The sequence below is a fragment of the Clytia hemisphaerica genome, unplaced genomic scaffold, assembly GCF_902728285.1.
Source record: "Clytia hemisphaerica strain Z4C2 unplaced genomic scaffold, Clytia hemisphaerica genome assembly, whole genome shotgun sequence".
Lineage (NCBI taxonomy): Eukaryota > Metazoa > Cnidaria > Hydrozoa > Leptothecata > Clytiidae > Clytia > Clytia hemisphaerica.
The window spans coordinates 669,547-697,177 of NW_027103590.1; the positions used below are offsets into that span (position 1 = coordinate 669,547).

The following is a 27,631-nucleotide window of genomic DNA, read 5'->3' on the forward strand; positions in this document are numbered from 1 at the left end:
AAATCCAAAATGGTACCTCTAGCTGCTGCTAAAGCAGATGGCATTTTTTTTCGCTCCAACATCAACAAGAACCTTCAAGAATCTTCCAACAAAATTAAATTCTGTTTACAACAGCTCAAAACTTTTGCTGAAAGGTAAGAAGCCTGATATTTTTCTATTATTGGTCCTAGGTACTGTCCTTTGGGGTGTGTGAATATACAGGGGAGGACAGCGGTATATTTTTGCGAAGTGAATTAATGAGCGAAGCAGTTTTGCTATATTGTGCACATACCTTTAACTTCTATCCCAAGCGAAAATTTGCTATAAAATTTGCTATATAAATCACATCTTCAAACCGATGATTTTATCAAAATGACCTTGAATGGTTTGGGTGGTTGAAGCCACGAAAACTTTCTCGGTTTGGTAGCTAGGACCGCGAAAAATGCTGTTTTAAAATGGTGTACCCTAACAGTGTACAGCAACAAAATTACCGGAAGCCGAAACACGGACTTAGAATCTGAAATTGATCAAATTGCCACGCGGATGGCACGTATCTAAGCAATCTAAGCATGGTTCTTCGGTTTTAAATGTTTATTTTGCTGTTAAATGGAAACAAATTAGTTTGAACGTTGACAGAAAGGATCTTCATCATCCCTTGACTTTTAACAGCAAGTATCAAGTATCAAATAAGGTCAATTAATGAGAGGTTTTTGCAAGTCGCGCGGGCGGGCGGAAGAGGAGTGCTCTTTTAATGAACGAAACTTACCTTGCAAAACCAAGTGGATATTCTATGATTAAAGAAGTACAGAGGTAATCAAATTTGTCGAATTTGTCAAGAAAGAAATCAAAACTGCCCAAGAACCAACAAGCCATCTTTGTACATTTTTGTTTTTGTTTTATTTTTATGTTTTGATGATTTCGACAGACGATTCACGATTCGAATCGAATAAAAATGTTCGATCGTTCGACTAATATCGTTCGATTTTATTAAGGCACCATTTACACTAGAATAACTAGAAGGAAAAAAAAGAGCGATGCGCGGCAGGCGGCGGCGGGTGGTGTTGTGCCTCCGTGGATTATGTGGTGTGTTTGGGGCATTAAAGCCATTGATCTTTTACATAGTTATAATGTATGTTGATTCAGCAGATTGAAATAAATAGAATCTTTTGTAATGAATAAAGAAAAATGTGGAGCAAGATTTTTTCTTCCTTTTATTTACAAATTTGAAAGGACTCTTTTATTAAAATTTTGCTGACATCAGTTTCAGACGAGTCGTGTGTATATAACACCGTATAATCCCTTTAAGGCTCTTACGACCCTGTCTCCATAGCGGCTTTATTAGAGGGGTTTTTAGAGTGTCTCTTATTTTGCTAGCAACTTGCGAATTGAGGTTGAGTCTGGATCGCTTCGCAACCCTTATACAATACGGCTAGTATCACAATGACCTTAAATGGTTTGGCTTGAAGTCACGAAAACTTTCTCGGTTTGGTAGCTAGAACTGCGAAAAATGCCGTTTTAAAATGGTGTACCCTAGCCAGTGAACAGCAACAAAATTACCGGAAGCCGAAACACGGACTTAGAATCTGAAGTTGATCAAATTGTCGCGCGGGCGGCACGCATCTAAACAATCTAAGCAGTGGTTCTTCGGTTTTTAATGTTTATTTTGCTGTTGAATGGAAAAAAATAGTTTGAACGGTGACAGAAAGGATCTTCCATCATCCCTTGACTTTTAACAGCAAGTATCAAGTATCAAATAAGGTCAATCAATGAGAGGTTTTTGCAAGTCGCGCGGGCGGGAGGAATGCTCTTTTAGTGAACTAAACTTACCTTGTAAAACCAAGTGGATATTCTATGATAAAGAAGTACGGAGGTAATCAAACTTGTCGAATTTGTCAAGATATAAATCAAAACTGCCGAAGAACCAACAAGCCATCTTCTTTGTACATTTTTGTTTTGGTTTTATTATGGTCCGTATACGGACTATGCTTTTATTTTTATGTTTAGTGATGAGTTCGACAGACGATTCGTGATTCAAATAAAAATGTTCGATCGTTTGACGAATGTCGTTCGATTTTATTAAGGCACCATTTACACTAGAATAACTAGATGGAAAACAAAAGAGCGATGCGTGGGCAGCGGTGGGTGTTGTGCCGCCGTGGATTATGTGGTGTGTTTGGGGCATTAAGGCTCTTACGACCCTGTCTCTATAGCGGCTTTATTAGAAGAGGGATTTTTAGAGAGTCTCTTATTTTGCTAGCAACTTGCGAATTGAGGTGGAGTCTGGATCGCTTCGCAACCCTTATACAATACGGCTAGTTATTATTCTTTTCACCATATTCTCATCATCCATAATTCTCCTCTCATCACACAAACGAATCATTGATGAGTATCAACTATTATCTTTCTACTCCTATTTCTATTTGGACCTACCTTGGAGGTCCTTTGAATTAACCTACTAGGTCACAGTGTGGATGTAAAACACTGCTCTGAAACGACTGCCTTCCATCACACATCACCTGCCCTGATCTAGCCTGGGAATCCATGCTATGATTTCTTCTTTGATAAACTGATGGCGAAATGTATAGCATGGTATGGGCTGATAGTTTGAATTTCTCAGATCCTAATAACGGTTGAAAACATAGCCAATCAAATTTTGTTATTCTTTTGCTGGTCACACTTTCCGAAATTTGGTTTTTATCTTAGTAAGTGAGGACAGCGCTAAATGCGAATTTCCCACTGTAAAAAATGTGAGTCCAATATTGGACTCATAGCTTGAACCCGTCTTGTGTACATCAAATTATAAAAAAACACACGACGGGTCTCCTGTCTACACCTGATCACGCTCGCGGAAGAGTACATTTTAGATTATTCATTGAAAACAGATTACAATATAGTCATTTTTTCATGTCAATTCCGAATAAAAGACATTCAGGGAAAAAAAAGAGAAACACCTGGGTAATCTAGTTAAAAAAAAAGGTAAAAAAAACGAAAGTAAATGGTGGTAGACAAAGTAATGAGCCAAGACAAAACAAGATTAGCGTACCACTATGAAAGGGCCATTCCAGAATTTGTCTGTAACAGGGGGGCGGACGACACAGGATTTCCGAGGGTAAAAGTTTTCATTAAAATTCGAAATTTCCAAGGCGAGAGAAGAAAATGTATGAATTTCCAAGGCAATTGAGTTAAAAAGGGCAAAAAAGAGTGGAATTTCCGATGCATTTTGCAAAAGTACATGAATTTTTATCGGAATTTCCAACCACCACTGGAAAAGAGAAATTATTTCCGAGGCTTAAAAAAAATATACACATTTTAGACTTGGTACCCTATTATATGCTGCACGCAAGCACTTAACCTAAAAATCAGTTTTTTGAAGTTTGCAAAAAATGCCGCATAGATTTTTGAGGGTTACGATTTTTCCAGCTTTTTAAGCTGGGTGTCCATTGGAAAAAATAAGTTCATCGCGAATTTGTCTGTCGCAAAAAAAAATCCAGACAGATGTCTAAAAACCTATTGTTTTATTTGCGATAGGGCGAAAAAAAATAAGCAATCAAAAATGAAAACGTTTTCATTCTATATCGTTTATTATTTTTTACTTCATCGTAAAAAAGAACAATAGATTTTTAATTCCAGACATATGTCTGATTTTGTTTTTTGTCCAACAGGTTTTTGCAACTACCTTATTTTTTTTCAGTGAACATCCAGCTTTAGTGATTTTTGCCTCGCTAACCCAAATATCTCGCAACCTCTTTCCCATAAGAAAGATAGAAATTTTTTTGAGTTTTTCAGCCTTCTGTTCTGAAAAAAATGCATTGCAGAAATTTTTTCATTTTCACAGGATCAATTCTTAACAACAAAATACATCTTTTGGTCTTTGGGTTTGTTTTTGATGTTTTTCCTTCAAAGAAAATCACTTTCCTTTTCCTCTTGAGCACGCAAGAAAAAATGATTAGCTTGCGTTCTCGCGCGGGCGAATAAAGATAGGCGAAAATCCAATACATAACCCGATTGGTTGATATCGGAACGGCTTCAAGAAAGTCATAATGGCAGATAATTTTAAAAGTTTCTGAGGAAATGTGTGGAATTTAACAATGTTGATGGCTTTGTTGATTCTTTAAAGAAAAAAGATGACAGGTATAGCGTTTTCTAATCCTGGAATATCAAGGTTCCAGCTGCACTGTCAATCCTTGGCTCAATCCTCGGACCGGGCTAAAAATGGTACACTTAGCTTTGACAGATCATTTCGATGGAAGTTGTTGGAATGTTTACGATGCTCTTGACAGAAAATCCTTTCTTTTATTGTCAATGATGACAATGCTGTTAATTTTGTGAGATCTGACATATTGATGTTTGTAAGTGTATTTTATACTCACTTTGACTAAGCTGCAATGTTAAAAGCTTGGAAAAAGTCTGTTCTGAATGATCTGTGGATCCAAGACAAGAAATTAATGGTCAAAGGCCCAGTCTGTTTGCCCACAAAAACCCTTTGTATCACTACCTGAAAAACACTTTGTGGTGAGAAGGTTCCAAGACCTGGAGCAGATATATGAAATATGAGAATTCACAAACGACTCATTGATTTGCACAGCCCTGCCGAAGTTGTCAAACAAATCACATAAGTCAGTATTGAACTTGGAGTCGAGGTTGAAGTCACCATCGCTGATGTTTGATTTATAATAATACAAGGACCTACCCCGGCCTGGTGGGGTAGAGGTCCTATCTATAATAGATTGACCTTTGTCCGTTCGTTTGTTTGTTTGTTGGTCCGTTCAAGGACAAGCTTTTCTTTTTTTTGCACAATTTTTTTCCAGTCGAAGATGCCAGAAATATGTAAGAAATCGTAATTTTTGCAGATTTTCATTGGACTTTTTTCTTACATTTCTTTGTTTTTTTTTACACAAAAACATTATTGATTATAATTCACCATCAAGCATAGTTCATTTGTCAATAAAACTTATTTTTGCAACCAGACTAATCTATTTCTCTTTTCCCTCTCCGCCAATCCACAATCAATGCGTCATCCACATGACAAAAGGCTCAATCTCAAAATTAGTGCATAGTTTCTAGAGGGGTCGAGAGGACCCCTCCTTAGGTAAGAAGACCCCCCCCCTTAAGTGCTAACCCCCCCTTAGGAAATTCATTTAAAATTTCACACCCCCCTTAGAAAATGAGTATAAATGAAACAATTGTACAAGAGTCATAATTCAAGGAAGATCCCCCTTATCTGAGAAGACCCCCCCTTAGGTAAGAAGACACCCCCTTAAATGGCAACCCCCTTAGGAAAGTCATACTTTTAACACCCCCCTTGCTTTTGGTTCATCAAAACCCTAACCCCCCCCCCCCTAAATGTAGGGGGGGTAGAAACTATGTCTTAGAAAATTGATAATCTTGCAATTCTGCTTTGCCTTGGTTTTTAGATTGGCCTTTTTGTCATACGATACTAATTTTGAAATTGAATGACAAAGATTTTTGTTACCCTTGTCGGACGACGTACATTTTAAAATTTTTATAGCCTTAGAAATATTTTTTTTCTTCAGTGGTGGTCAGAAATTCCGAAAATGTATATGTACTTTCGCAAAATGTGTCTGAAATTCCACTCTTTTTTACCGTTTTTAATTTGATTGCCTTGGAAATTTTGAATTTTGGTGAAAACTTTTGCCCCAGGAAATCCTGTGTCCTGTTACAGACAAACTATGGAATGGCCCAAAAATAGGGTGGACAGGGTAAAAATTTTTGCCTCAATTTTTGAAAACCAAACTAATTTTATTTGAAAGTTTTTATACCTTTGTGAGAAAAATGAGGGGTCATTTATTAAAATTGGTTAAGTATTTCCAAAGTTATTCCCATATTAAAAATACAAAAAATCACCTTTGCAAAGAATGGCCTGCGTACAGCAAGAAATAATTTTTCGAAAGCACCAAAAGTGGTGGATGAAATCTTGCCTTCCGCGTGACGGGGCGTGCAGAGTTTTATTGGCGCGGTCTGAAAATCAGCCCGATAACTGTTAAACTTTGGCATATCGCTTTTAATGAGCTGGAAATAATAACTAAAAACAAATTTTAGCATAATTATTAGAATAGCTGAAAACCTCAGCTTTCAGATGGTGCATGTTGCGTACATGAAAAAATCTGCAATCTTGTCGAAAAATCACAATTTCTTCTATTTTTCTAAATTACAGACGGCCTGTAGATTTTCAAATAAAGCAGCATGTGATAGATTGTAGCCTAATCTTACCCTGGGTTTCCAATAAAACGCGATTGAAAAGATGAACCAACTCATTAGCAACAGCCATTTGTTTCCATGTTGGTCAAGAATTTTCCAGTGCAGTAAGTCAGCGCTAAGTCGTGTTTTCATCAAAAAGCATCAATATCTTTGGGAAGAAAAGAGATATTTAGATGCAGTTTTTTTATTTGTTTCCCTGATAATTTATGATTGATTTAAAAAAATAATGAAAAAGATTTGAATGATTCAAAGGTAAGTACGAAGCTCATTTTGGTGAATTCTTCCTTGTTCCTTCAAAAATCCCAATGAGTGCACACCTTACCAACAAGTGATGGAGCCCGATTTTCAAAAAGAAAAAAAATTCACTACAGAAAATGCCGGAAATATGCTTGAAAAACCAGTTTTTTGGCATTTTTTGCACAAAGATATGTATTAGCAATGCCCAAAACAAGGCCATGTCTGATTTTTGAGAATAATTGTTTTCCAGACGAAAATGCCTGAAATTGCCATTTTTGCAGATTTTCATTGGTCTTTTCCTAATATTTCTTTGTTTTTTCACACAAAAACATTGTTGATAACAATGCGGTGGGCAATGTCAAGCATGATTCAATTGTCAATAAAACTCCGGAACTCTTAGTAGGGGGAAATTTGTTCGTTTTTTTTAGGTCACGCGACTTTTTAGTCAATAAACTTGTTATACATTTTTGGAAAGCTAAGAGGTAGGGGAATCAAAATAACTTGGGTGCCAATTTTTTTTTCGGACACTTTCGTGTGATTTCCGGACAAAATATGACAGTCTCAAACAAAAATCATAGGGTGAAAAATAAATGAAAATTTTAGTTTGAGAAAACGGAGACCTGTTGTATATTTTTGGAAAGCTCTCAAAGAAATAAGATTTGAGATAATATATATAGATTTCTGTACCTAACTTGAGATATTAACCCTTGAAAACAGTGTTTTTCAGCCAGAAACAGCTGTTTTGTCCAGTTTTTGCACTTTTTTTTTATTCATAGAATTATATTTCACAGGTCTATTGATCTCTACGAAATAATTTTAGATTTATAAAATATTGTCTAATCTTCATCTGTCGTCCAGTCGTCAGAAGATATTGACAGAGAAGACGTTATTTTGTTTTTGTCCTAGGTTTTCAAACTAGGCAAAGGTTTGTTTTAGGGCTTCCTCTCACATGCCAAACGAAATCACCATTTTCTAAAATCATTTCCTTCGCCTTCTGGCACATATCTTTAATAACTTTTCTTTCGTTAATGCTGAAGTCGTCTGTAATGCTAAGGCCAATTTCGTTGAATCGTTTCAGCTTATGCAGATTTTGCATTATCTGTTCTTTTTCATCCGTACTTTTTAAGATCAACTTGATTGGACGCCATGGTATCCCTTTTTCTGTTTATTTGTCCGATGCGATGGTGGGACAGTTTGATATCTTGAACGCCAATGGTACTTATACCTTCAATATTTATTTTGTTTCTGTATTAGCAATGCCCAAAACATGGCAGAGTACGATTTTTGATTTAAATTTTTTTCTGGCCGAAAATTGCTGTTTTCGCAGATTTTCATTGGATATTTTCCTTTACATTTCTATGCTCTAGTTTAGACGGCTCACTTTTTGCCCTGCCTATTCTAATTGTGAATTAAAGTGGCATAAAGTGAGCTATCTAAAGGCAATGCATTGCCCTCTTTTGACGTCATTGCAATGGCTTCTTTTAGCTTTTCCAAGCAAAGATTTTAGCTCCCAACTTTTTGCCCAACTTTTGCCTACATTAACAATTAGAATAGGCAGGGCAGAAAGTCGGCCGTCTAAACTAGTGCTATGTTTTTCACACAAAAACATTATTGATAACAATTCTCAACATCAGGCATGCTTCAATACACCGTTTAACAGTGTCGACTGCACACGTATATGAACAATTTTCCATTGTTTTGATTTTGGCAACCACTGGAAACTTCACTCTCCCCCGTAAAAAATGGTAGGTAAACATTCAGTTCTCATAAGAAAACCCAGCAGAGAAATGGTAGGTAAAGAACTCCTTTCAATCATAACTTCTTTTCCTCTAGACGAATTTTTGTGAAATTTTCAGGAGAGATACATAAAATTGTCATTAATATCATGTTCAAACATCTAAAAAAAAATGGCAATGTTTACATTTCTCTAACCTTCCACAGTACTAAAGTGAGCATTTTTACCTACCGCCTCATCTACGGTGGAGATGGCGAGACTGTTAAACGGTGTATTGTTAATAAAACTGATTTTTGCAACTGGAACTTTCTTTTTCTTTTTTCCCTACTCCCCTTCCCTCTCCCCACATCAACAATTAATGATGAATTAAATGCGTTATGCATTTTCGCTAAGCGCTATATTTTCTGACTGATTGTTTACATTTTTCTCCTTATTGCTATCTAACTTTCATCATCAGGTAGGTCCATTCAGCATCTAGCTTGTTACCAATGAGTTTACCCCTGTTCATTACCAACTTTTCTCTTGATTTGCTAACTCATTTTTTCTGATTTTTTGCATGAAGATATAAGACGTAAGCCCTTGAATGCGGAGGCTGATACCCAATTTTTGAAAAGATCATTTGGGCAAATCCTTGCCATGTTAACAGTTAAATATATTGACTTTTTGCAGAATTATTAAATTTCCGTGCTCAATGTTTCAAGCCAGCTCGACAGAATATAAAGTGTGTGAGGTCTGAATCGCTATCGAAAAAAACTTTAACCAGGTAGGCCCATAACAATTATAACTTGTTATTATATAGGTAGAATTTCAAGAACAACCAGCAAGATGGCTTCACCAGTTAAAACCAACAAATTGTTTATACGAAGTCTTCCTGACGAGCCCAACCTCAAGGTAAGTGTGAAAGAGGTTCAAATTATTTGTCTGTATGTGTAAATATTATGTTATGGTCAATTTATCAGACTTCCTTTCATTGTTCAGGCAGACTCTGGAAAAAGTGGTAATTGAAAACTTTTTATAAGTAATAAAGGGAAAACTCTTTTTCACATTATCAGTACAGTAAAAAACGTTTTAGGGTCTAGAGTATCAGATACTTCAAAATTAACTTCCTTTGTGGCCCCTCCTTTCATGTCTTAAAAAGAGGTCACACATATTCTTAAAAATTGATATTAAATGGTACAGAATACACTTAGCTCGAGGCTAATCAATATCAACTACTTAAAATATTTATCTTTGCCCTAAACAAATATACCTTTCTCTTACTAGATCAATTTCAAGTATAATAATCAATGTATGGAGTTCAATCGACAAAAAACTGATACTGTCAACAAAACAATTCAAAGAATCTCACTTAAACTCAGCGGAGGAGGTATGCTAGACAAAGTATTATTTTTAATTGATTTTTGATTGTTGGATTACTTAGAAGGTTAGTTTTTGGCATAATTTTTATTTGACTTTACAGGTTTTAAAGTTATAAATACCAAAACTTAAGTTAGATCTGGATACATTTTCCTCTCTACAATGAAAGGATATCTTGTCAAACTTATTATCCTTTGTTCTCCACTTGGTGCATCCCTCCCAAATTGTGCCCTTTTCCATTTATTGTTTACTATAACGAGTATTTTGTTGTCCGTATTCAGAGAGTTAAAAACCCAATAAATTACTTTTTATCGCGTTCTATCTAATCTAATCGTGTACTTATCAGCCATACCCTAAGCCTCACAAGTGAGTTTTGCTGCAAATCATTTTTCATCGTTTCTTGCTCAAAAGTCATAAAATTGTAATTTCACAATGACTTTTTCCATATTTTTAAAGGAAAGAAAAAGAAGAAAAACAAGAAGAATGTAGCATCAATGGAATCCAAGGATCGATCATCAGGAAACATTGACATCAAACTCCTTGATAACTCTGGTAACGTTTTGAACCTTGAAACCACCTCAAACGAAAACGCTTTCGTCAAATCTAACCAGTTCCAAATAACCAATGATACAATTTTGACTGTCTATAACATGGTTTTCAACGCACCCAATGTCATCGATATTAAACCTTTGAACACGGTAATGGCCGGTTTTCCTGTTTTCCCAGAGCTGACATTTGAGTTTGGACAATCTGAATTTTCACAATTTCAATGGTATAAAAAGTTGCCAGATAGCACTGATTGGATTCTTGCAGGAGAGAATTTGATATTCACGCCAAGTGTTGAAGATATTGGATTTGAGTTGAAATTGTCTTGCCAGTCTGGTAACGAAGACGAGATTCGTGAGGATTTCCAAGAATTTGTATTTACAGAACCGATATCTGCCGGCCCTGGTCAGTGTTTATTTGATAAGAGGCATATGTATACACGCAAAAAGCACGACTTGAAAAGCAATGAGCTACGTGTCGTATGTTACAACGTACTAGCAGACATATTTGCAACGTCTGATTATGCACGTAATACGTTATTTCCTTACGCCCCGGAGTACGTTTTATCGTTGAGTTACCGTAAATTGTTATTGATCAAAGAGTTGTTAGGCTATAATGCTGATTTGATATCTCTACAAGAATGTGGAATGAAACTTTTCAATTCTTATTTGAACCCAGTCATGAATCTAAACGGTTACCAAGGGCTTTATTTTGGAAAACTTGGAACAATGCCGGAAGGCGAAGCATTATTCTATCGAACAGATCGATATCGACATATCAAAGAATTATCGATTCCTATCCGTGAGGTGTTATACTTAGAATGTAATATAGAAATTCTTTCGGCTCTTTCAGAGGTTCCTGAACTTTTAGAGAAATTCCACAAGAAGACTGCTGTTGGTCAAATACATATTCTTGAAGAGATCGAAACTAAAAGACAGCTCTGTATCTTCAATACTCACCTCTATTATAAACGGTACTACCAGCATATAAGAGTCATGCAAATTGCTGTGTTAATGAACTACTTATCCACGAAAATTGATGCTTCAAAAATGTCTGTTATTGTTAATGGAGATTTGAACAGTCTTCGCAATGATGATTTGTTACCGTATTTGAGTGGCACTGAAATTGACAGTCACTCTCCTTTATGGCACCCTATTAGAGAGACAAACCCTGATTTTACTCTCTCCTTAAAATCACCCATCCTGCTTCAAAACGCAAGTGGTTGTCCACCGTACACCTCCTTCGTGCCCCATTGTATGGAGACTTTAGATTACATATTTTGTGATTCAGATTTTGAAGTGACTGCCTTATTACCAATGCCGGAGCCTGAAGAATTTGAACCATACGTCGGATTGCCGTGTATTGGGTCACCATCGGATCATTTGGCATTGGTGTTGGATTTGAAATGGAATAAGAAGAAAAACTGGTAAGATTATTTCAGATTATTCTTTTGTTTTACACTGGAGTCTCCATAACTCGAACCCGTATGGTAAACACAAAATTTGTTCGAGCTTTTTAAGGAAATTTTGAGTTATGGAGTAAGCTTTATAAGGCATTGTCAACTGAAGGGGCCATTAAACTTGTTCGAGTTAAGGAGAGATTCGAGTTATAGAGGTTCGAGTTGAGTAGACTCAACTATAGTCTGTAAAATTCTTTTCTAACAGCTACTCGACAGCTATAAGAATTTCTTTACCACTAGGCCGGTTTAATATTTTGTTTGGTAGTGTAATGGATAATATTAATGATTGACACATACTGTAGAGTGCAGAGTTGTTTTACTATGCCGGTAAATAAAAGATTGACTCTGGGGAGCTTTTAGCAGATATTTAATGCATTATGTCCTTGTACCGATGAATGAAATATTCGGACCGGATAGAACCGCATTATTTTTTTTGCGTCTCAGGCCGGTGAAATTAGCTTCTCACTAGGCCAAAGGACGACCACTGCACCTGGGTATTTTGGCTCTCTTTATCCTGTTCAAAAGAGGTTCTAGTTAATTTGGATATCGATGAAAAACAACCAAAAAGGAAAGGGATGGGGTCGAATAGAAAGTAGGAGGTGGGACTCAGGAAGAGATATTTTTTGCGAAAAGCAGTGAGAGTTTTCCCATAAGGACGAGATAGAAACCAAAAACATGAGAAACTTGTCTTAGTTAGAAAAGGACCTTAAATAGAAGAGAAAAGTTCTTTAACCTCTCGTAAAATATATTGTGACATTCGGAAATACTACCCATATTTGGTGATATAGGTCTTTAGGGTGTTTGCTACTTTTAAATATTCCATCCAACCAAACCAACCAAACCAACCAAAGTTCTTTAACCTTTCGTGAAATATATTATGATATCTGGAAATGCTACCCATATTTGGTGATATAGGTCTTTAGGTGGTTGTTAAATGTTCCATCCAACCAATGAAATTGGACAATGGTAGAGTTTCTGAAGCCGGCTTTTCACTTTAAATACTGACAAGATACCATTATTGATGGTATTGTCTCGTCAAAGTTTTTTGATCAATCTTAATGATGCTTATAAGGGCTGTCAATGTGTGATTATTGAACGATGACCTCCTGAATTAATATAGTATTAGAAAAATAGGAAAAGGTTCATTTAGACTAGAGTTTTTTTTTACTCACTATTTTGTTCGTGCATTGAGAAGTCAAAATGAAATTATATATACTTGAAATTTTCAGCTGGAACTGGAACTGGAAAAACTTTCTCAATTACTGTGTATCAATAGTCACAAATGGTCCATCTATAGTAAATTTTGAAGAGTTGATTTACTTTTACTGTCTTGACAGTGTATGGTCTTGGGAAAACTAAGTATAAAAGAGCTGTGCACTATGCTTTTGACGTTTTTTACTTCACTGTAGTCTGGTGTGGTGTGGTCTTTTAGAATTAGCCCCACCAACTGCGGGGATAGATAGACAACAAAAACTGTGCTTAAATGAAAACAACTACAAAATTTGGGAAAAAAATTCTAAGAAATTCTGTCAAATGTTTTTTTTGAGTCATTTCCGCGGTGAATTTATTCGAAAGGAAACAAGACCAGCCAATATTATTTAAATATTCCTTTATCTATGGAGATTTTCTAATTTTACCAAGGCAAGGGTCACTTTCATTTACAAGCTTTAATGAACTACTCTTTGAAGATTTTGTTTTCCCCTTGTTGAAGTGTTAATGAGAAATAGTTTACTTGAAAGATGAGAGCTAAATGTTAATTCAAGTGTTAACAAAAAACAGCGTGTTTTTTCAATTTCATTTTTTAATGTTGTTGATGAGATCGGGCTTCCTCTCTTTAAAATGTCTATTTTATACAAAAAAACACCTTGCTTTCACATATTCATCCATCACATTGATCTACCCGGCCCACTTTATTTTCGAGAGAGCTCTAATTTTTAGGAGGTTTTTATTTTTTTGAACTATTTTTTGAAGTATTATAATATCTCGACCTCCTACCATTTATCGTTTTTTTAATGGGAAAAGATTCCCTTTACACTCTCTGTTTTATAAGAACAATTTACTCTTTGTCAAGGCTTGGTTGTTCTTATTTTTTGGCTCTATCAAGCTTCACTTGATCTTATTTTTAGGGTAAAATTAAGGTATTTTAGGGTTCATAGGCTAATCTTTACTCTTTATTTTCTACAATTTCAGCCATTTCGAATTAAAGGTATTGATTTGATTTTTACTACTTTTGAGCTTCTCCATTGTTATGAAATTGTTCTCATAAAAAAAATATTAGCGCTCCATATCTTCTATGCCTTCCTGGACAAAATTACATCCTGAATATCGTCCTTTTTATTTTTTTGTTCATTTTAATGTTGATCGTTAATATTTCACGTCATCTTTCAAAGTGAAGATTTCATTATTTATAAGACAGTAAGATAAGATTCATCTGCAAACATCTTATGGTATTGAAGTCTATCAGTGCTGAGTCTAGTGGAGGTTTTGAAAGAAAGGTTTCAATGATAAATTTATTTGTTTTTGTTTTGCTTCAATCTTTTTTTACTGTCACTGTAACATGGATTATTGCAAGGCTGATCTGTTCTTTGTTGACAGCCTGTGTTCTGCTAACCTGCTCCTGTGTAAAAGTTTATTTTCACGGTTTTGAATTACCTCAAGCTGTAAATTCTTGATATGCGTAAGTAATTTTTCTAGCGGAAATACCCAAAAAAATCTGAGATTTGACCCCTCTCTGTTACTAAAAATAGAAACACAGAGGTCAAAATCCGGCTTTTTTCGAGTGCTTCCGTTAAAAAATATGACGTCATTTTGACTTACCCATATACAAGAATATACAAAACAAAAATCCAATTTCTTATTTTTTATTGAAGAATCGTTGATTAAGTTTATACGAAATATGAAGAACATCAGACTTGTGAAATTTTCATGATATTGTAAGAAGGTTGGAGAAAGACCAATGTGAGACTTGGAAATGTTTTATTTGGAATATGTTATGGCTATGTGAATGTTTCTATTTCCATCATTTTTTAACCATTTGCTTATTTTGTTTACAATTCTCCGTCTAACCTGGTCTGGTCTTGGTCACTTTATAACATCTTGAATTCTTATACATTAATTCTGAATTATTTGATTAGTCTAGTGGACAATAGCGCATAAGTTTTCCCCAGGTTATTCCCAAGTCCTAGAGAAGACTTTCTTCCATTAATTTTACAACTCAGTTATCAAACATTGTAGGAAGGTAATAATAAATACAGAAACAAAATGAAATATATTGGATCGTAGTCTAGCAAGCTAGACGACTAATTTATACATAGTAGAAATAAAGCAAAAAGTAATGAATGGAACAATTTTAGTCGTCTAGAAACCTTTGTGCACTAACTCCAAACAAAAGAGAAGTGTCAATATTGCAATTATAATTTTTTCCTGCTCAAACTAATTCTTGAGAAAAAAAATATGTATGGATTTGTGTATTGAAAGTTTTTCATTTGAGTTGATTTCGTTTTGAGAGTTTGTTGTTGCTTGATAAATTGTTTTCTCGCTACGCAAGTTTCTGCGTAGCTAGCCGGGGTATCTATAAGGCTGGAACACCGGATTCTTTCAGTCGTTTATACAAACTAAATCCCGTATTATTATTATTATTGTTAGTATTGGTATTATTATTATTACACGCATTATAAACGACTCCTGTCTAATTGGATCGAGACAAAAAAATACCATTAGATGCTAGAAATTTCCAACATCTCTCGGCCAGGGCCGTTTAAAAAAAGTCGGGTTGGACTTTGAACTATCGAAAAATTCTAAAAACCTTTATAAACATTAGCAGATTTTACGTCAGTTCGGTGGAAGATTTATTGGAGAATGAGCAAATAACAATGGTTTTAACATTAACATCGCTGAACAGTCTGATTTTAGGAAGACCTACATTTTGGGGGCCACAAAGCGGTATTTTGACGAACAAGGGACCAGACTACGGTCAAAATGTTACATCTTTATCTAAAAAATATCTTGAGAAATCGCAAAAATACTTGACCTTAATATTTTGGGCAATGAGAAAAAAAAGTTACGTAAGTTTACTAAGTTAAAGGACTGGAAATTTTTTTCGAAGTTATAACTTTTGAACAATAACTTTTGGGAAAAAAGGAGGAATGCTGAAATTTTAAATTGAGGAAAGTTTTGTGTAAAATATCTTTTCCTGTGGATTTAAGAGTGTTTTCAAATTTAACCATATTGGAAGATGATAGAACGAAGATGATTTTGAGTTTCTTCCCTTTAGTTTGGGACAATTTCATACCCAGCAGTGGCGGCCTGGCAGGGGGTGCAGGGTGTGCAGTGCACCACCCAGAAAGACCTGAGAGGGGCGCCAAAAAAGCTTTTCAAGGGGGCGCCAAAATTTTTTTTGATCTTTGGTTGGGCGATTTGGCGCCCTTTGGCACGTTTTTAGTGCCTTCTATAAGTGCAATGTAAATTTTTTTTCGCCTGCGGCGCTTCCTTATGTTTTACGAATTTTTTCAAAACTATTATCAACATTGAATTGCGAAAAGTCAAAGCAAGAGGAGTGTTGTGTATCCCCCAGGGGTTAAAGAGGATGCTCACCCCAAAAATGAGAGATTGATCGAAACTGCTCGCTGTGGTTTTTGCGGTCTTATGCGGACTAACTTTCACCTATTTAGAATATCTTTTGAGCTGTTTGACCTTTCATACACCAAATTTTTTTGCCTGCGGCGCCAGAATTACAAAGAACCCTTATTCCTGCCAACTTTCTGAATTTTAGGGCCTCTTTCATCCATTGATATCTAATGGAGAGGAAAGTAACACCAGGAAATAACAAGGAAATAGATATCAAGTTATCATTACCACCACCTTCGTATAAATAAAAGTTGGTTAACTCAGAGATTCCGGACGTTACTTTCAACCAGTCACTGCTCTTACAGTTTAATATTTTCACTTTCTGGTGGAGGGCGCAAATAAGGACAAAAATACCAGGGGCGCCAATTTCATAGTTTGCACCACCAAGAAAATTAAGCCAGGCCGCTACTGATACCCAGTAGTGTATAGTTATAGAAAAGGGGGTACAAGACTAAGTCATATTAGGTTGTTTTAAAGAAAAACACACAATTTTCGTTTTTGGGCACTACTCTTCTAATATCAGTGGTGTGAAGGTGAAACTTGACAAAAAGTAGTTCTTTTTAAGTTGTTTTTTGTTTTGTTTTGTGAGAGCTTAAAGGCCAAATACAAAATATTTCTTATAAGAACCAATAGATTGACCTCCACGTTTTTTGAGAATTTCAGGCTTGAAATTTAAAGGTTTTATTTTTACATGTAATGTTCCCGTTTCATATCAGACACATATTTCATATCATGACAGTGTATGCCTATTGTTATATTATGCTGATATAAGCAAAAAAATGTTTTTCTTTTTCTGACCAATCTTATTCCACATCCGTGTCAATCCAATGTGAAAAAGCTTGTGAATTAAAATTGATGAGTAAGCAAACGATATCACTCTTATTTAAAAACAAAACCTTTAAGTTCAGTTTTTTGGTAGTTTGAACATGACCGAATCTGTGGATTTAAGGACCTCACGTTTTTATAAGAAAGGCTGTGTGTAGTCCCAATATAATTTTATGAACATTTTCTCGCTCAAGTGTTTGAATTATTTATTTATTTTGCAAACTGCGATTTTAGTTATTTTAAAAACATCCTTTCACAATTTCAAGCTTCTCTGCTGACGTTTTTTTGGGGGGAAAGAAAATTTTGGGCAAAAAATGATTTACACCTTTAAAAGGATTAAGTTGAAAGACTTGTCAAGCTATATCTAATGGGTGTTTAATCACTGATTAAGGATTATCGTGAAAGTTGTTTTAGCTAAAAAAGGTATTATGGCTTTACGAAAAGTGTACTATTTGTTTAATTTGATTGATTACAGGGTTTTAGAATTTTTAGTCTCCATTTAATTTGGTTTGAGCACCGAGCTTTAATAAACTCTGGACGCAGTTTCTCAAACCAGGCCAAGCAAAATCTTTTTGATCGGAGTCTTTTGAAAGTGGTACTAAAATGGTAGCACTACTCAATAGTGGTGTATAATACATTGAGAACGCTAAATGTGCGTGTATATGACCTTTGTGTTACAGTTATTGAGTGTCCAGATGACTTGTATCGCATTGCTCGTGGAAGGAGCAAGAGAATACACGCTTTTTCTAAGGACATCCAAATTTTGCGAAGCTTTCAGATGTTCTTTACTTTTTTGTTTTAAACCTAAAATCGTGAGTATATTTTGTGTAATTCCCTTAGAAATTGAGTCTTTTAGAGTCCATGAAGCCTTGAAATGCTCTTAACTTGTTCTTTATTTTTGCCATCGAAGCCTTGTGTTTTGTATAGGTTATTCCAGTTTATTCTTATAAAAAACCGTGTATTACATTGTTTTTGAAAAGGGCAAGGGAATCTGAAGATGTTTCCCATGGATAAAACACTGGGGGATATTAGGGGCTCAGATAGGAAATTGTGTTTAGAATTTTTGGCGTCGAATGTTGATAGAAGAAAATTACTTTTCCTCAAGTTTTCAATTATTTTTTCCTCCCTTTTTCAAAGCCTCAATTTGGTATAAACCTCGGAAATGAATTCTTAAAAGAGGCCTAATTTTTTAAAGTATTTTTTTGGAAGCGGTGCATGTTTGAAAAATCACATGCTTAATCGTCGTCTTGTTTTGACCAATAAATCTTTTTTGGTGAATCGGAAAATAGTTTCATCCTAAAATTCCTTCGGTCGAAATGTTTAATGTACTTTGAAATTTCATCTTTTGTAAGATTGGATGGGCTTGAATCTTTATAAGAAATGTCCCTAATTGCTCATTTGAAGTAATAGAGTGGTACGTTCTTTAGAAAAAGAAACAAAATTCATTACATTTTAAACACCAACCAAATCAAGTAAGAGATTGTAAAAACTTCATCTTGTGACTTAAAGACGCGTGGGGGGACTCGTCAAGGTAAGCGACTCACCGTAGGAGCGGCCCGGTGCTTTTTTCAGGCTTCCCAAAGCACATGTAAATTCCAAAAGGGTGGGTTAATAGGAAGTTTTCTCTTAAAGGGAGGATGACCTTAAATTTTCAGGAAGGGGAAAAAGCTTTTCTAAGAAGGGGATAAAAAAATTGCTGACGTCAGCGAAATTTTCCTTCGTAAAAGAATAAAAGATCTTGGAAGGGAAGTGTAAGAAAAACCTGAGTCAAAACTTTACTTGATAAAGCTTTATGGATCGTTAATTTTATCCTATGTTTGTCTTAGAATTAACAAGTCAACACATTTAGTATTATAACCTAATCCCCCGCTAGACTTAACATAATCACAGCTTAATGAGCTCTTGATTCCGTGATTAAAATACTCATTGCGTGTCTAAAGTCCTAAAGTTTTTAAAGGCTCATTGCCCAATCCACCAATCTTTCATAGATAAAATGGAACTCGATGACTAAGGCTACAACAAATAGCTTTCAGGTAAAAACTTTTGTACCGTTGGAAGTGGGGTTTGGGTCTTTCTTTTCTAAAACAGCAGTATATTTTGAAAATCTGAGCTATACCATTCTGATGGATCACTGGTGAAAAGTTTTTTAGGGCTTTTGGGAAGTCATGGATTTATGCTCCTTATATAAAAGGTTTAGATTGTGCGATTTGGATTGGGGAAGTCAGTGATTTAGGCTCTACTCTACTTACTATCGACGATTCTTTCTTTTATAAGAACGATTTCCTTGATAAGGGAGGCCAAAGTTTGTGCAAAACCTATAGTTCTTATAAAAAAGATAATGTGATAATATAGATCTTCATAATGTGCCCTAAAACATGTCCGATTTTGTTAAAAAAGAACCAACTTTTTACAACATGTCACCATCCATCCTGTCACTCGTATTATTTTGTTTTTCTTTAAATGTTTATTATGAGGCTCGTGGATGTTTTTTTGTTATTCCTCATAAGTTTTGACGTCAACTTACAAAGGGAGTCCAATAATATTACACGTTTTTTTATAAGAACATCCAAAATTTTTGAAGCCTTCGAATGTTCTTAACTTTTTTAGTTTTAAACCTAAAAATGTTCTTAACATGTTCTTATTTTGACCATTTTGTGAATTTTTTAGACCATTTTCCTAAGAAAATAGCTGTTTTGGGGTCTGTAAAGCCTGAAAATGATCTTAACATGTTCTTAACATTTTGGCCATCGAAGCCTTATGTTCTTATATAGTTTGTTCTCATAAAAAAACGTGTATGACGACTATCTTATATCTTTCTTTTTTGAAAGGGGTAAAATTCTCTATTCTCATTCATTCCTGGCTTTTCATAACGATTTTGATTTATTTTTGAATTTATTCTTCAGAGAGAGATTTTAAAGTTTTTAATTTTGGACTTGTTGGATGATCTTGTTGGATGATCTAGTTGGAGGATCTTGTAGACGGCTCCAAGCAGTCTAGATTGGGTGACAATCAGATTCAAATTAAAAATCTAACCCGTTTAGTCCGCTCTGTCTGCAATTTAGATAAACGGGTGGAATATTAAACTTTTTGGCCGTTAATTAAATTGATGATTTTTTGCGCTCAAGTCAGGCGTGAATGTAAGTTAAAACTTAAAGTAAAAAGTAGTGACGTCGAAGGGAATCGAGAATTGTTTTTAACACTCTTCCCCCGTTTACATGAGAGTAGTAAATTATGATTTTAACATCTCTCCCTTTCCTTAAAAATTAGATTGGAATAGATATTGGAATTTCTTTGGAATCAGATGGTTGATATCTCAGTTTTATACGTTTTCAATCTTTCTTATTCTTATCTATTCTTCTTTCTTATTCTTGTTTATTTACACCAACATTGCCCTTACAAAGCATGCTTTTTCTATAAGAATATACTCAGAACTATTACTAAAAGCTCCTGAAATAATAGGGCTTTTGCCGTGAAATTTTCTGTAAATTCCTAACTTTTATTTAGCTTCAAAATAAAAAAAAATTTGACACCTAAATATTTTCACACCTTGAGCATGATGAGGTGTCACAAAAATAGACACTTTTCCAATACAAATTTATTTTCATTGTCAAATATATCGTTAAACCGTAATTTATTGAATATTTAGGATAAAATGAGCATTTTAAACTCAGGCAACTTTTTTCTAAAGTATTTGTTACAATACAATAGCTATTTATAAGAACAAAGGAAATTTTCGGTTTTTGCTCACTCTGGGCATGTTGAGTGACGTCATCAAAAATCTTTTTTGTCAAAAGTTACCTTACGTCACAAGGATCTTGTGTGCCAAATTTCATCCAAAAAGAACCACTAGATCAAAAGTTAAGGGGTGGTACAGGAAAAGCCCCCCCTAGTTCTGAACCGCCCCTAAAAGCCTAGGTTGAATAGGGTTAAGGTATGTACTTTCTGTAAATTTAGGTTGAATTTGGATCGATGAGAATATTTTAGGATGATTTCCCCAAAAAGCATATCCATGATGAAATACATCGTTCTTATAAAAATGCGTATACTTTTCAGCTATCAATAACGGCCATCTTTTTCATTAAAAGGTGTCGATTATATAATTTTGTCGGAGTTTGTTTATAGCCATAGATATTGGATCTGTTCTGGTGATAACGGAATTCCAATTTCAAGGGAAGCTAAATTGAGACAATTAATTCTCCTTATCAGGGAAAAAGAGACAGAAAAATAGTAATTTTTCTTACGTAATTTTTCGTAACTTTTTCACCCCATTTCACATATAACGGGCATTTTATGGTCCAGACGATATCAGACCAAACGTTCACGCAGAATAAACCGAATACTTTATGAATGAAAGACTAAAGCTTTGGGAATCATTGTACTAGAGAAGAAGAGTTATTTTGCAAAGCACTCTTTTTACTTATTGGTTTATTTCAAATCGCAGAATATTATTACGAAGGTTTTTCATTTCTTTCGAAATATGTAAGAAATACGGAATTCCCTATCCACTGAACTGTAACGGTCTAGCTTTTAAGCGCGGCGTTTTTGCCTTTTTTGTAATGCTTTGACTTGAATACCAAAAAACGTAGCCTCAACCTTCTTATCAGGGGTATCACCTCAATTTTTGCGAGATTGATTAAAACTACTAGTTTTTGGATTATTGTCACGCTAATTTTGGTTACGTGCTGTGCTGGTTTGTGTGGCACAGTTCTCCAGGCTTTTTCGATTTTCTCTTCTCTTCCATATTCACTGGTTATTGAGGTACATCTCTATTATCGTTCCTATTTTCATTTTTCAAATATTTCTATTAATATTGATTACATTACCCGATATTTTGAAGTCTGATTTGGGAAGGTGTATTTTCTTTCCAATTTAATAGCTCAATTTTTATTAGATGGTTGGATAATAATGTTATGTAACGGAATGAACTTCACTTTTTTTATAAGAACCAGAAATTTTTTGATGGGACTCAACTGTTCTTATTTTTCATCACTTTGAACTCCAGGCGCAACATTTTTCTTAAATAGTTCATTTTTAGCTCATAGGCATTTTTGGACCTCGTTGTACTTATAAAATTGTTCTTATAAAAAAGAGTTACTTTATGTATGTAAAGGGACATAGCCGGTGTAACTGTCATTCACGAATTTATTTGTATACCACAGTAATTTCAATAATTTTTAGTTAATTCTAGCCATATTTTGTTCCATAACTCAGAGGCACTTAGGGAAAACCATTTTGATTCTGCCTGAATTTCTTTCTCTGGTAAGTATGGGATGATTTACCGTCCCGCTATTTGTTATAACCGAATTTATGTATCGGAGGATATCGAAGGCGACGATAAGTGGAGTCTGTGCAAAACAAAGTCGATAGTTGATGTACGGCTCTATATCGCCTTTGCTTACCTTAACGGATGACGGTATTTTGGTGTTTTTACCGTCGTCGAGCAAAGTGGACTGCGATTTTGAAGACATGTCAACTTTGCTTTATACCGTCTCCTTCGATTCATCTCGAATACATAAACTCGCTGTAATCGATTAGAAGGGAAACACTCATACGTGTAGTATATGATTGTGTAGAGCGAATATAGCTTTATTTTAAGCCAGGTCCTCGAAAAAAGAAACTAAGAATATTATAAGAACATCTTAAAGACATAACACACCTTAAAAATTCTGAAAAATGAGAATAGTCGAGGCTGAGTTAAAATTTACTGGCTCAGTCAAATAGACCACTTTATGGATATCACGCTTTTTCATAAGATGTGTGTTTTTTATTATTTTGTATAAATTTTAAATTTTTCGGGAAAATCATTCTAAAATATTCTTACGGTATTCTTTGGCTAGGTAACAGACCAAACCTGAATTTAACATGTAATGCATAACTCAACCAAAGGTTATGGCACTTTCGTGAAAGTCTTGAGCATTACTTGGAGATAATCGAATATTGATTGGTGTAAATACTCTAAAAATGATAATCTTAGGTTACGTCGTCAAATTCTACAATGCTGATATTCTTAAATGGATAATCAAAGTGATTTGGGATATTTGGCATGTGGAATCCTTCTATTGTTCTGAGCAAAACCTCAAAATATTTTTGCCTAAATATTTCCCAAAGTCGAGATAATTAAAAGCATATTTTTGATATTTTTTGACCTATTTCATCATGAATATTCTTATAGAGTATATTATTCTAGCAAAAACGTGCATTGTTGACAATATTATTGAAGATTTTGTGAACTTTTAACGTTGGTACTTTGTCAGCTTGATTGGGTGTCCAAAATAGTAGTTCGGTGTTTCGCTTGGAATGAAAATTTAGCTATTAGTTTGAAGCTTGGCACACAACTGACTCAATTTATTTCACCCTTACAAGTAAAAGAACAAGAATTTATTAAACGTTTTCTGTTGAATGGGACCCTTCGGTTCAAACCACACTGGGCACGTTCTAGCTTGAAGCCACGGGTTTTAAACATACAGATACTTTTTCAAAAACGCATTTATTTATGTTTTTTTCTTCTGAAGTCGAAATTTTATTGCAAGTATTGGACGCAAGTAAGATAAAATCTTGCACGTTGTCAGAAAATCCCTTTTATCTCAACGGAAATAGAAAAAAAATGCCCACGTTAGAGAGACTAGAAATCGTAACTCGAAGTATATCTTGATAAAATTGAAATTCGGTAGTTGTAGGGAGATCTTTCTTTAAAAGGAAATCGTGCAATCTTATCCCGTGCATTACTTTACATTACCAAGATTACACCTATAAACAGGAAATTAGTGAACCGCATCTTCTTCGTCAAGATCCCCATCTTTTTTTGTTTTAGAAGGGATATATTTATTCTGCTTGCAGCAATAACGGAAGAAATTTTCATTCTAATTCCGCTTGAAGGAGACCCTTACTGTGGACTGTGTGTGACACGGAATCGTCTTAAATATCGTCGTTGTTGTAAAGTGGTGCATAAGTAGTAAAAGTTTTAACTCAAAAGTAGGAAAGAATTAATTTTGACCAAAGCCGATACTTTGTAAGTTAAATGAGTTTGATTTCACTCTAATTGAATAGCATTGTCATACCGTATAAAGGAGGGCGCTAGTATCTATTTTTTCTCCGATAATTTTGACGTTTGTAATCTAATCAGGATCACTTCACGGGAAATATTGCAGTTGACGCTCTCTAATTTGATGTTCTACGATACGCTCCATTATTCGACATGCTCTTTTATTCGACACACTCTCATACGCTTCCATATTCGATATGCTCCCTTATTCGATGAAAAATTTCCTTTGAAAATCGAATTAGAGAGCGCAAACTCTAGTTTAAAAGATTGATGATTTTGAAGCACGTTTTAAGTAAGGGTGAACGAGAAAAAGACAGGATTCAAGAATTTTTGTTTTTAAAATTCCTTAGCATGAGACCTTTTGAATGCAAACGAAAACATTGGGCACTGTTATTGTATTTTCCTTATTTTTAAAAATAAAATGTGTGTTTCAGAATTTCCTCTTCTCGGCGTTTCATATTTTAAATTTTCATTGTACACTAACGTGAAGAATATTTTTCGAAATTTTTATTATTTTTTCGTGAAATTTTAGTTCCACGACGGGTCGTTTTTAAAAATTACCTAATACTTATTTACGCTGTCTCCTCGGATGTGTGGTTGGTTGAAAATTCCTCTTAGAGCGAGATGGGTCACAGTATAATATGAAACCCATTTTGAAGCAAGCTTTTTCTATAATGATAAATGATTGATATTTTATTTCATTTTATCTCTTATCATTTAGTTTCCCCCATAAACCACAAGAAATCGTGAGTCCGAAACCTTTAAGTTTCCTTCAATTCTGTCTACAAGTCTTCAAAGAAATTTCTTCTTCAAAACATATAGAATTTTTTTTTCATTTTCTTTTTTCTTCTTTAGACAAACACAGAAGATTTAAAACAAAGAAAAGATAACAGTTTCTGGTCAACATTGGTTCACCGTTCCAAATATAAAGGAAATTTTAAGAAAAACATCTCATCGCTTATTCGCATTTGTAATTCCGGATTCTCGAAAGTAAAACAACTTAAGGATTTACAGAGGAAAAACATCAGATTTTAAGATCAGTCTAATGAAATACAAATTGCGACTGTGAATTTTATGGAAAGCACATAATGTGGAATTCAACAGCTTTGGAATCCATCTTACCCTCACCGTCGTCGTCATTCATAGAGACCAACACAATACTACCGTCATCGGCTTCAGTATATTTTGATCAATATGCATCCAGCGAACCGACACCCGTATCGTCGCATACATCCAGTGAAACAAGAACGCTTCAATCATTAATGTCGGATCGTAGTTATTTAACTACAAAAACATTTAGCGCATTAACGTCTACAATAACTCCCTGCAGCGCTTCCATTTTAGCTGACTCAGCATCGTCATCGATATTCAGTAACTGCACTACATACCATAATGACAGTTTCAAAAACAAAACAACCGCTTCACCTCCGATGAGTAATGATGTAACTGGGCCTTTAAATTCGGAAGAGATTGCTTTACTTTTTGCTTTCACTTTCATATTGATCATCGGTACCCTTGGTAACGGATATATTTACTATTATTTTGGAATTCGTAAAAAATCTAAACGTACCATTCCGGAAATGTTGTTTTCCTATTTAGCCATCACCGATTTCACGGCTTCCGTTCTCAATCCGATATTGTATATCAATTTCACGGTGAACCGTAATAAATGGCTTTACGGTGAATTCCTGTGTAAAACAAGCTTAACCCTGGGAGCGGCTGTAACGACGATTTCCGGTGGTATATTCATCATTATTGCATTCGATCGTGAGAGATGTATCGTGTTTCCGTTCAAAAGTCATTTCAAACCGCGAACAATCAAGATTTGTGTGTTTTGTTCTATATTGTACGCCATGTTCATGAATTTCCATTATGCCTTGCATTTGACCGTTGTGCCGGGTCAACAACGTTGTACTGTTGAAAACGTAACCAATATATCTTACTGGCTTCCGACCATCATTTGTTTTGTGATTCAAGATTTAACGCTTATTTTTGTATTCGCCTTCACCAATATGCGTATCTTTGATCACATCAAGGCTAAGGACACTTCTCTAGCTTTGGGTGCATTCCTCGGCAAACGAAAGAAAGACAGTGCGAAAATTATCCGATTGTTGGTGGTGTTAGCAACTGTGTTTTTCGTGTTAACTCTACCGAGAGATTTATTTATAAGCGCGCATATGATGTCTTGGGTGTTCAGCCCACCTGGAATTAAAGTGACCCCTACCGTCAATAGTGCGTATTATTTCATCAAAGTGTTACACATTGCGAACTCAAGTGTCAATATTTTCATTTATTATCATATGCATCGAGGCTTCCGACGACATATGAACCATCATTTATTGTGTTGTATATTTGGGCCACCACAGAAATTGAAAACTCATTTCTTAGACACTATCACTCGGTCAACTGAAGGATCACCTAACCTGATACAGAAACTGTCTCCGCTTTCAATACGGTCATCTTCACGCAGCCCGCACATCAAGCGCAGCAGAAACGCAGCTGTTAATGAACGCATGATTGACGAGTCAAATATAGGACGTAAAAGGAACGCTCGGGATATAGCAAGCCCGAAATCTGAAATGAAACAACTTCTAAACATTCCAGATAATGGTTTCTTCTCTGCATCTAGTGATTCTGACATTAGTATTTAAGTATTAAGATTCCTCCGACAGTTAGGAATCATTCTGATTTTGTGCTAATCTTAAAGCTTGGAATACCGATGCTATCGTCCGTATGATATATTATTATCATATAACATAGTTTGTATATTATAAAACGTAATATGTTGCGCGGCGGAAAATAGAGTCTGTGTTTACGACATTGAGCCCCCTCCGCGGATAAAATTACCGCCGAGCTTTTTATTTCCCGCAAGCATAGTCTAAGCTTGGAACTGCCATAAGGCCTTTAGCACCCGTTGAACATTATCATATACACCCGGTCGTATTTTTTCAAAAGGTATACCAAAATTGGAGTGCCGAAAAGGTGAATTGGATCAAAATTCTTTCAGAGACCTAACTCATATGGAAACTTTTTGACTCATAAATGAATTACTCTATCCAGACGGCAAATCATATGTTGCCTTGTTTTTTGCTGTCTCAGAAATCGAACCGATAGAACTCTTATCATCATTTAACGTGTAAAATTCATTTTACGAATTACCTACTGTTAAAAAACAACGTCAACAGTTTGTATAATATATATTTTGTCTCTTTAGTTTGTGCACAATTTTTCATATCAAATAACAATTGAACTATTTTAAAGATATTTATTTTCAGAATACGTTTTAAATGTCAAGCAATTGTAGACTAAACTTGTGTAAAAAACGAAATAATGAATAAAGAGATTTAAAAAGATATAGTCTCTTAAAAAATTTAGTTTGACTCGAGATTATGTTTTTCGAGTGAAGAAATTTCAAAGAACGAATTTTGGAGATAAATAGCAGGGTAAATCAGTGCTTTGCCTAAATATGATAGAAATTAGAGGTTGTTTTTGAAAATTCTAAAAAAAACTTAATTCATCAGCGGGACCGAGAACTAAATTTGGTTTTAAATTCCTTCTCAAATTAAAGTCTGACTCGAAAGTATGTGGACACTAGTTTTTTTTACCT

The 27,631-nt window shown here is 34.9% G+C and overlaps 2 protein-coding genes across 2 annotated transcripts; both read left to right on the plus strand.

The window, feature by feature from the left end:
- Positions 1-27,375, plus strand: LOC136801542 (2',5'-phosphodiesterase 12-like). The gene is made up of 5 exons (XM_067058183.1): positions 1-134; positions 8,970-9,061; positions 9,434-9,536; positions 9,983-11,498; positions 24,880-27,375. Coding segments are annotated over exons 1-5 (1,809 nt in total). The 5' UTR covers positions 1-37; the 3' UTR covers positions 24,881-27,375.
- Positions 25,113-27,375, plus strand: LOC136801543 (fMet-Leu-Phe receptor-like). The gene has a single exon (XM_067058184.1). It carries the CDS (start codon positions 25,113-25,115, stop codon positions 26,673-26,675), a length of 1,563 nt encoding a protein of 520 aa, XP_066914285.1. The 3' UTR covers positions 26,676-27,375.
- Positions 27,376-27,631: the final 256 nt, after the last annotated feature.